Genomic DNA, 10,846 nt, shown 5'->3' with positions numbered 1-10,846 from the left:
TGAAAAATGTTCGATTTTGACAACATTCTGCAACAAAAACCTGTAAGCAGCAACAAAAACAACACTTCAAAAGGACAGAGTTCACATAGTTTTGTTTTAATCAGAACGTTTTGAATTCTAAGATTGTTTTCATCAAGATGGAACAAGTAAAAATGTAACAACAGAGATTCTCTACATCCTTAAGGTAGATGGTGATCTTTAACAAGTTTCAGGAGCTTCAAATACCAATAATCCTAATAAATAAATATATTAAAAATGAAAAAGACAGAAACAGGAGATCTGACATGCAATTTCTGTATAATACTTGATAGACAATCAACCAGTCTTTGACACTAACGGATTTTCATTTGGGATCCGTCAGAATGAAGAAGAAAATCTTCACTTTTTCATCTCTTGAGCTCCTCATCTTCGGCTACTACTTTCTGATGGACTGGAAAACTGGGGAAAAAAACAAGGACATGGTCTTTTTCTAAACTGGACAGACACGGAAAGCAGAATGAACGGTGGGATTTCTGAACATGTTCAAGGAGACTAAAAAAATAATACCCTAACACAGAAAAGACAGCCTCAGAAGATAGATTTAGTTGGAAACAGACAATGATAAACTGCTTGCTGCTGCAGGGCATTTCAGTACACAATTAATGCACTGAGGAGGTTCTTACCTGGTAATGATTGTGATTTGTATTTTAAATGTACATAATTTATTACGTTTTTTAAAGCTAAACAACTCCAGAATGGTACAGTATACCCTTCTCGGGGGGTTCAGAGCCCAGGCTGTGCTTGGAGGTGAGCCCAACTATATCTAGTCCGTACCTCTCGACCTCCTGCACAAGCTCAGGCTCATTCCCTTCCAAAGAAGTGAGGTTCAAGTCCCAAAAGCTAAGTTCCATTTGGGTTTGGGCTGCCGAGGAACCCACCTTCAACTATCACCCAAACTACATCAGCCCCTTTAGAACTCTCTTACAGGTGGAGGGCCCACGGGAGAGCGATCCAACAATGTTTCTTCAGGTTGGACCCGACCGGGGTTGGAGGGAGGAGTCCAGACCCCAGGCTAGGCTCTAGAGTTTGTCCCCAGTGATGTCCCAATCTGTGTGACACATTTCTCATAAAGGGGGTTCTTTTACTCTTCACATCGAGAGGAGCCAGCTGAGGTGGCTCAGCCATCTGGTCCGGATGCCTCCTGGTTACTTAAGGAAGGAGTCCCTTAAGGCTCTCTGCTGGTTTCCATGTTTTGATTTTGACAGTGGGAGGAGATGAAATGGGGAAAAAGCACCTGAAAGTTGGACTACTTGGAAGAATCCATCACCTGAAAGTCACCTGGCAGTAAAAATACAGGACAGGGAGGGCTGTGGAGGCTTGGCAGGTCAGTTCATGTCACACATCTATGAGGGTGTGGGATTCATGCTAACTCTGCTCACAACAGTTAAAAAAAACTCTACTCTTCCACACAAAACTGGAAGACTTACCACACTTTTTAGCCAAGGAAAGGCTGCAGCAGGTGGCAGTAAAGTTAGTAGATTGTCCTTTTTTCCAAAAACACATCCTGGAAACTGTTTTACAGACCTCATACAGTCTTTAACTTGGCCACAGTTTAAACAGCCCATAATAAAATTGATATACATCAGTTTTAGGTAACATGCTAAACAACATACTGTATATAAAACGTACTGCATGTATAAAAAATAACAGAGAACATCTTCAGAAGCTGGAAATCCCTTTGATTTGTTGATTTGTTTGTGTTTTATGAAGCTCAGTAGGGTTAACTTAGGTTAATTACTTTAAAAGTCTTGTAAATTGTAATCATTAACTGTATATGAGAACTGGACTGAGTGACTCCTCCTCCCTGGTGTTCCAAACAGGAAGTTCCCACTGGATCCAAGAAGTCAAAATCTCATAGACTTCTATAGAGAAATAAACAGCTGTTTATTACTCAATCACTATAATGGTCGGAATAGCTATTCTTGCTCTGCTACCTTTGGAAATCACAAAAGTAGGTAGTGCCAGCTGGTCCCCATGTCCAACGTTAAAATATTTGATTGACAGATTCTGGCAAGTCCACTTTCATGTGGTAGGGGTGTGGACTTCCAATAAGTCCATTCCTGACTGGTGAGATTTGTTGTCATAGAAATTTGGACTCAGACCAATTACTGCTTACTGACATCATCTGGTTCCAACATGGTGGCGTCTGTATTGTAAGAAAATGGCGACTGAATTGACTTAATTTGGTTGGACCTAGAATTAAACTGTTGTTTATGGATGACGTCACACCCACCGGTCCAGTTCTCTTACACAATCTATGGCTGTTCTAGTAAAACCTGTATATGGTCCATTAGCAGACAATTAAGATAATCTGATTTTGATGCAAACATCTGTACGTAATTGGATTATTACTGTCATGATTACTATATTGATCAGTATTTTTTATCTTTTTATTTTTTTGTGTTGCTTTGAGACAACTTTTAAGTTAGATTCAAATGAAAGAAATATACTTATTTTGGCTTTTTGATGTTGTCTTGCATTCTTTTCGTAGCTCTTTAAAGGGATTTTAGTTATGTAGTGACACTTACAATTAAAATAATGAACGCAGCTGGTTTTAGGAGGTCAGGGTGGAAAGGGAGGAGTCGAGGACGAATACTCACTCTTTGTTCCTCCTCCCTCTGTTGCAATGGCACCACTTTAGCCCCTGATGTTTGTGCAGAGGAACTTGGTAAACTTCTGGTGTCTGACTGAGCTACTGTGGCCATCGGCGTCACTAAGGTTTTGTTTTTCACCAAAGTGGACAAAACTGAAGAGGGAAGCGGGAAAAGACATATTATTGAGCAGAAAGGTAATTTGTCTTGAGCTTTTAGGCCTCTGGCGGGTCGTACCTTCCCTGGTGAGGTTTTCAGCGGCACTCATGGCCTTCCCACTGAGATCACTGACCATGTTGTCCACCGTTGCTTCATGGCGGAGGAAGATGGGACGAACTACCTTGTTGTAAATTATCTGCGATCCATTCCATGACATAGGAGCCATACACCACAACAGGAAGAGACACTGTTGAGTAAAGGAGTAACTCAAAATTTGATGTACTCCATTGCACGGCTATAATTCCTTCTTTAGAAGAAGGGCTGTGGTGTAATGCCTTAGTTACATGCACCTGTGAAGGGGTTGACTAGTACGGGGGCTGTGGGGTTTTGGGTTGTTCGAGCCCACAGGGGGTCATGGACAGGGGCAGTTTTAAAGGGACACCAGGCGTGTCTTACACTTTCCTTTTTGGCTCCTGCAGCCATCTTAAGGGAAAATAAAAAAATTGAATTTTCCATCTGGTAAGTCTATCGTCAAGTGTTTGCAAGAATTACGTAAGTTATCCATGAATCAATGGTGTACGGGTGATGCTGTCATGCGGTGCCCTAACAAAGCACTCTAGTCATTAGTGAGGTATTGGCCCCTTACTCACACTAGACGTACAGCGTTTTTTGATTTATAAGTATCTATACAAACGTGGATCAAATATCACGAGCCCTCCTCTGCACGAAAGTGCCTGTAGGGCACCCACACAAACTACACTCTGATTGCCTAATTTCACTGAAAGCACGGGGCGCAGAAAAAACGCGCACTGTGTGCTCAAGGAATGTGTACTGTATGAGTAATATACAGTATCGAATACTAATCATAAATGGGCCCTTAGTGCAGTGCACAGATTTCAGGAGGGGCTTAAAATAGGAAAAATCTGTTCAACGTTCCTGCATCTCACCTATTTCTCCCGCACTCACCCTTATGTGTTGTTTTAGTGTTTGCTACAACCTGTTGCCCGCAGCCTGCCCATAGGGAAAAGCAACATGAACATTTTCTCTCTATAGGCTCATTAAACGGACTGCAATCTTAATTTTTCCTGCGGGACCCCTGTGTGCCCGTGCAAATTTCCCCACTTTTCGCCCACATCCACCCTAAAGGGTAGTTGTGACTAAGGCATTACTGTTCTTTGAGGAAGACTGCAGGTCAGAAGCAGAAACACACATTACTTAATTTTCCATTTGTCTTAAAAAAGTAAACATGTTGTTTTATTGTTTAAAAACCCAGTTTACAAATCGATTCAAATCAAACTTTATTAATAAAATACTTTTTGCACACATGTACCGCAAAGTGTTTTGTATTTGTATAATAAAAAGCTCTGTGAACTACTTAAAAATTAAAGACAGGAACTTTCTGTTATAAAGAAATATATTTTCCTAGAAATTCAGAGAAGGTCCAAATACGTGGCACAAGATTGTAAAACATCCAAGGTTGACGATTGCTGTCTAACAGGGGTCTGCAACACTTAAAGAGCCTTTTGAGTTGATTTTCTACTGACTTAACCCCAGTAGGAGCCACAGTCTTATTTTACCCTCTGGGAAACTAAAACTGAAAGAGAAAACTTTTTTTGTTTTCAAAATATGAAATTGTTTATAACTTTTGACAGAGGTTCACATGACTTCCTTTCAAAATAAATGACACCCTGTAACACACTGGATCATCTCAATGCAACAGCAGATACTGTGATATCAGCAGTGACAAAAAATATGCACACTTTGTTTTACTGTCGTTGGTGCATCTCAGCCAGAAATTTGTAAATCATTTCCAAATAAGCGACTCTTACCTTTTTTTTGGACCAAAAGGCGCACTTAAAATCCTGCAATTTTTTACTGACTGATTTGTAATTGATTAATTTTTGTAAACGTACAATACATGATGGATTGTCAGGGCATTGTGGGTAATGTAATACATACTGTCCTTCAACTGTTTGCGAATGAATGAAATAAAGGTTTACCTATCTGACTGGTTCGTTTTGCTTCATTTACCTTGTAGTCCAAAAAACCTTAAACCTTACTTTTAAAAATCAAAAATATTTTTATTTTTCTTCAGTCAAACAGCTACAGGCGTTGGCAGACCCCTGCTTTAGAACTGCAGAACGTTTGAAACTTGTGAACTGTCATCTGAGTCTTTTCTGAAGATTGTTTTGAACACAAGTTTGTAGAAGACTTCTTACCTTAAAAGCATAGTAAAACGGGAACCAGTACAGAAAAATATCAGAGAAGAACTCGCCCAGGCTGAACACTCCGTACACCACCCAGTATGTCAGCCATTTTGTGTCGTCGTCTTTGCACGGACTTTCAATGGCTTTGATTCTGCAGACAATCAAAAGTGTTGACTTGTGGTTGCCAGAAAATACCTTATATTACTACTCTATGAGTTACAAATAAATAAAATACCAGCCATTTTAGACCCTGTGAGTTTGGTTCTTCAGGGTTAGAAATAAAATGTAACTATTCTCTATAGTATTGTCAAGTAAGCATACTTAATAGTAAGTGGTAAATGGCATATACTTATATAGCGCTTTTTACCTTCTTACGAAGGCCCAAAGCGCTTTACAGTCACAGTCCCATTCACACACACATTGATGGCGGCTCCAATGCTGAACACTGGCAACAACCTCCCACCAGAGGCAAGGTGGGGTTCAGTGTCTTGCCCAAGGACACTTCCACACATGGGCGTGCAAGGCGGGAATCGAACCTGCAATCTTACGATCATTGATCGACCGCCCTTCCACTGCACCATGGCCGCCCCTTAGAGTACTGAGCAATCATTAGTTTGAGAACCCCAAGCTTAGGAGATAATAAATGATGTGTGTTAGAGGGGGAGCTCTGCCTCCCACTCTGATCACCAGCGGGAGCCATTTCTAGAGTTCTATCCACACAACATCTCCCAGCAACCCCAGCACTCACTTCCTGGAGACCACACACCTGACTCTCATTCACTCAATCTGTCTTAACATACTTAAGCACTGTACTCAGCCTCACTCAGTGTGAAGTACTGCTTGTGCCACTCTGCCTGTGTTACTGAGTGTTATAGCTGGAAATGATCTTCTGATTTCCTGGCCCTGTTTGTTCTTTGACTTTGTCTGCCTCCTGCCCAAATTCTCGCCTGGATCCTGGCTACTCCTGTTTCTCCTCATATTCCCCAATGGCAGTTATCAAACTCTGCCTGCCAGACCCTGATTTAGCTGTGTGGACTTTTAGCAGAGCTTATTCACCTGCTGCAATTGGAACCAGCCGTCTGCCTGTTTTGTGACAGAATGGAAGTAGCAGCATAAAAGGGCAAAATAACTAAACAATTAAATGACCTATTGAGCAAAGATGACATTTTACCTGCAGAATTAGTTAGGAAGTTGAATTGCAAAAATAAATAAAGTAAACAACTCACGAATAATAGGCAGGATATGCAAAGCCGATCAGATTGCAAAGAAGTGAGGCCCCATAACCATACACAAGATATAGTCCGGTCAGTGAGACAGCACCTGAGTGGGAAAAACAAAAAATAGGTGTCACATGTCTGATACTTCATTAGCCTCCAATCAGTTTCATTGCTTTTTTTTACATTCAGTTGCTCCAAAATTAGGTCACAACGTACAGTCTAGGTTTGAATAATTTTAGACAAATGTGCGATCAATATTTTGGTTAGTAAACTGGGCTCAGGCTTGAACGTGTGGCAATATATAGAATTTGAACCATGACTCTCTTATGTAGCACCTAAACAGTTCAGATGCTTCACTATTGCAGGGAGAGATGTTTATACGTAAGCACTCTCCGGTTTCTTGAAAACATTAAAGGGACAAACCCAGCCATTATAAAAAAAGACAAAAAACAAAATCGTTATTGATTAAACTTACTAAAAGCAATTCAAGCCCCTGAAAAGGTCAAAGCAATTACGGGAAAACACAAACTTGAAAACAAAATATAAAGATATAGGTAGAAATTTGAAGAGAACTTTGAAGAAAGCATCAAACACACATTCTTGAATATGCTTTTAGCCAATAGTGTTCACACTTGACTAGCAGGTAGGGGCTTTTTCTTCGTCTTTTTCTGCTGTTTACTAGCATATATCAACCACCTACAGTTGGGCAAGGCTTGGTGTTATAGAATTCCGTCCAGGCAGGAACAGCAATCATTAAGTCCTCCTCCAAGATACATTTTCAAACAGATGGCACTTCTGTGAGTTTAAGGGGACACCATCTATACATCACTATAAAATCCGAGTCCCCGATTGGTCAAAGTTCAACCCTGGTTTAACTTTCAACGTTTTTCAATGGCCGTACGTTTTTTACATAGAGCCTGAAAACGGTTGTAAAAACTTGCGTAGCAAAAATAAAAAAATAAAAAATTTCAAAATGCACATTTACTTGTGTTTACATAGACTTTTTATTGGAAATGGTCACTTGAACATGCTTTGCAGAGGGCGATGTGAACATAGCTTTGGAGAGCGCAGAGTAGAAGATGTTGCTTCATCTTTACAGGAAATTTCAGTAAAGATGAACATATTGAGGAGGATGAAGGGTCCAAAGGCTGTTGGCCCTGAAAACTTTCATTCTACTTCCCTCTTATGTTCCCTTTCATGTAAAGTGGTCAGTGGGACCTGCTGCCAGCAGAATGCCTGTAGAAAAAAGATGTGCATGAACATTTCCCCTCCATGGGGTCATCGAGCAGCCTACAACGTTGCTGTTCTGTGTGGGCAATCACCGTGCCCTGGACAGGTTTGTCCATTTTTCACCCGGAGACAGACAGAATCCACTCATAAGGGCAATTTTGACAAAGACATTATGCTGAGCTGCAAAGTACTTTTTAAAAAGTGAAGTTTTTATCCTTTTAACCAACACATTCCTTTAATTTAAAACATCTTTGTAAAGTGGAAAATTGCAAGTTTTGACTTCTAGAGAGCTGAAAGACACTTTAGTGTTCAGAAAAAAAAGCAATTATACTACAAGAACCTTTTTCTTCACTGAACTTTCAGTCTGACAGCAATCTTGAAAATAAGAAAAGACAAGATAATGTTTTCCAAACGGAAACACGGGTAGCTGGTTAGGCAACCTACCTACCTCTGATCAGCTTACACTGCTGCTCAGTCATGGAGGCCGCCCCGCCGTGTTGCCTGTCCCTGTGGATTATCTGATTTAACACCACTGCTTAGAGAGGGAGACGGTGAGCGCCAGGCACCACACTGACATCATGTCCTGCTCACTGTGTCACTGACCCACTGCACCCTCAATACACTGCTGTTACTCGCTCACGAGATGTGTTGAGATCTGACTCAGTGGAATCTTAGGACACAACTTATGTTTAATTAAAGTCTATTTCTTTTGTTGATAAAATATCAAGAAATAACAAAGGCAAGAACTTAAAACCAAGCTTCCAATCCTTAAAAAGGGGTTTAGAAAATTGATGGATGATTGGTTGAAGATAATTGAATCGGTTAGTTCGAAAGGGACCCAAGTCCACAATTTTTCAAAATACAGATATTACATGTTCTATAGACTTCAAAGGAAAAGCTATCTGATTATGTGCAAAAAAGTTCCAAGTCCGTTGTAATGTATTGACAATGCTTTGACATTTAAAATGCGTTTAGTGCAAAATTCCTTGACTTGGGCCTCTCTTGCATGGGTTTTGCTTCATCCCATAGATGGCAGCACTAGTTATCCAATATGGCAGAGCCCCTGTTTAATTCAAGAAGGGCCCAAGTCCAGAGACTTTAGTCTTAATTTCCTCTGAAGTTATAAAAGTGAGGTGCTTCATATTATAGCATTTGTAAGCTATGAACTGGTGCCAAATCTGGGTAAAGTATTAATCATTTGGTGTAGCCTCCCTTTAAGCTATGCGATTAAAATCATTTCCTGGAAAAACAAACCTCTTGGACTTGGGCCCCTTTTGAATGTTATCCTGATCACAGGAAAGATGGAGCCTACCCAGCCAATGAAAGGTGAAGCCTTTTGACCTCCTCTGCATTACCCAGACTTCTGATTGGCACATGGAAACACTGGAGAGTGCCCCCGTCCCATGTGGTTCCCCAAGTTTTAGAACCAGGGAGTCCAACGCAGTCTCCCATTCAAGGACTGGGAACCCTTCCAAATGTTCAAGATCAGTCAAGATTGGTTGCGTCCATCTATGCTTTTTGTTAAAGAAAAAATATGCACATCTTCAAATTGGGATGAAAGGAAATTTATTCTGCCTGCAACAAACCTTATAGCTACAACTGCAATAATGACATAAAGAATTGTGGGTAAGAAAGAGAGCAGACAGAGAAAACCCTGTACCCACGCATACAGGGGGTTGAACCGTAAAGGTGATGGAGGTTTTTAGGTTGTCCGGGCCCGTGGAGAGTTGCAGATAGGAGCAGGGGAGTGCAGATTTTTCACCTCCTCTGAGGGTTGTATGGCCACTTCAAGGGACAGTGTGAAAATGGAACGTACCATTTTTGTGCATGTGGTAAGTGTATCACATCTGAGTTACAGTATACACACTTATGACGAACAGGTAATGCTGGCGTTCAGTGCCCTAGTCATCGGTAAGGTGCACATACTAACTCCATACTGAACCATTTGTGTGCCCAGTTTTCACCTGCCCACCTTTGAGGGCAGTTGTGATCAATACCTAATGAAGGTGAACAAAAAATTACCATTGCATTTGGAACAGTCTCCTGCATGGCAGCATACCTCAATACATGGATCAGGGTCACCCATGTCATCGACAACCCTTCTGGAATAGTACTGGAGATGCTCTGTCTCACATGTTTAAAAATGTATGTGCTCAAAACTTTATTAATAAAGCTGCCATTGGTTACTTACATATTGTTTACAAGAGGCGGAAAAAACATTCAGTGGGATTTTTATCAAAATAGTACATGCCCGAGGGGACAAAGCGCATTGTGATACTGTTGTATCCTAGTCAACTAAATCTATTAGCAGTTTGCTGTCTATTTATGTTTTTTGCTTACCTAAGCCCATAGGATCAAACCAAAACAAAAACATTAAAGAGGCCTAGCATATTTTGCCAATGGAATGTTGCGTTAACTGTTGGGACAACAGTGTCATGATTTGAGTTTGTTGTCTTGTTTTTCGTCCTTGTTCTTGTTCTGTCTGGTTTGTTTCTGTTTCCTGTTTTATTTTGAAAGTTCTCCTGTCTTGTCTGTTTTCTTGAGTTTTACTTCCTTTGGTCCCCATCTGCCCTGATCGTGTTCACCTGTGTCTTGTCTGCCCTGTCTGTACTTAAGTCATGTCTTTGCCTTCCTCCTGTACTGGTTCATTAGTCTTGTCATGGTGTTTCATGTCATGCTGTCTCTTGCCACATTCCACGTTTCATGTTCCTCGCCACGTCAAGTAAGCTTTGTTTGTTCAGAAATCCTGCTCTGCAGCGCTTTGTGTTTGGTTTTTGTTTATTAAATCCATTAGACTCTGATCCTCGTGCCTCCGCCTCTGCTACTGGGTCCTACCGGCTCTCGAGCCACCCCGCACCATGACAAACAGTCCAAAAACACAATTTGAAACCATTTGTCAATGGAATACAGATGCAACTTAGGAGGTCCTGATCAATATGAACAGTTGGTTTTGCATCCTGGTAGCTTTTTTTCACATGAGGATTAACTGAATCCCCATCCGTTTTCCATCAGCTTGCAGCTAGCCAATGCAAGTCTTCTAAATTCAAGAAGAATCAACGTAGAAATATCTGTTGGGGAGTTCGTTTTGAACTGAACAGAGTAAAAACAAGGGGTCACGTTACGTACCCGCGGCAATGAACTTCTTCTTGATCCCCGTCTTTTCCTCTACCTTTCCCAGAAAATCGGTCACCATGTTCTTCTCATTGAGAAACTTTTCGGCCCGTTCTTTGATGGAAGAAAAAATGTCCAGCAAGCCCATGGTGCTCGAAGAGCTGCTAAAGCGCAAAATGGGTCAGGGAAAGGCAGCCTGCAGGGAAGAGGAAGTTATAACCGCCGTTAATCCCCTGACAGCAGCAATCTGCTTTGATGAGGAGGAGGAGGGGGAGGAGCACAGGAGCAGGTG

At 41.1% G+C, this 10,846-nt stretch overlaps 1 protein-coding gene across 4 annotated transcripts; it reads right to left on the bottom strand.

The window, feature by feature from the left end:
* Positions 1 to 80: 80 nt before the first annotated feature.
* On the bottom strand, positions 81 to 10,786 carry reep6 (receptor accessory protein 6). Of its 4 annotated transcripts, XM_011474278.4 has the most exons (7): positions 10,570 to 10,786; positions 6,223 to 6,316; positions 5,009 to 5,147; positions 2,868 to 3,036; positions 2,640 to 2,785; positions 1,467 to 1,489; positions 240 to 438 (listed from the first exon to the last, which is right to left on the bottom strand). In XM_011474278.4, exons 1-6 carry the CDS (start codon positions 10,700 to 10,702, stop codon positions 1,475 to 1,477), a joined length of 696 nt encoding a protein of 231 aa, XP_011472580.1. In that variant the 5' UTR covers positions 10,703 to 10,786; the 3' UTR covers positions 240 to 438; positions 1,467 to 1,474. The 4 variants fall into 4 exon arrangements, with proteins under 4 accessions (XP_004068183.1, XP_011472580.1, XP_078802290.1 ...); XM_004068135.5 differs by lacking the exon at positions 1,467 to 1,489 and having other exon boundaries at positions 81 to 438; XM_078946164.1 differs by lacking the exons at positions 240 to 438; positions 1,467 to 1,489 and having other exon boundaries at positions 2,418 to 2,785.
* Between the last annotated feature and the right edge of the window lie 60 nt (positions 10,787 to 10,846).

Source organism: Oryzias latipes, chromosome 4 (genome assembly GCF_053564925.1).
Source record: "Oryzias latipes strain Hd-rR chromosome 4, Olatipes_Hd-rR_3.1".
Taxonomy (NCBI): domain Eukaryota; kingdom Metazoa; phylum Chordata; class Actinopteri; order Beloniformes; family Adrianichthyidae; genus Oryzias; species Oryzias latipes.
The sequence above is the reverse complement of the archived record's forward strand: the minus strand, read 5'-3'. Positions and strand labels throughout refer to the sequence as shown.

What these genes read in the sequence shown, in the direction of transcription:
- reep6 (XM_078946164.1), bottom strand. Translation starts at nt 10,702, where the DNA reads ATGGGCTTGCTGGACATTTTTTCTTCCATCAAAGAACGGGCCGAAAAG. An exon ending in CGTTTTACTATGCTTTTAAG is followed by an intron (nt 3,037 to 5,008) that starts GTAAGAAGTCTT and finishes TTTACTCAACAG; the next exon opens with TGTCTCTTCCTGTTGTGGTG. An exon ending in TGAAAACCTCACCAGGGAAG is followed by an intron (nt 2,786 to 2,867) that starts GTACGACCCGCC and finishes TTCCCTCTTCAG; the next exon opens with TTTTGTCCACTTTGGTGAAA.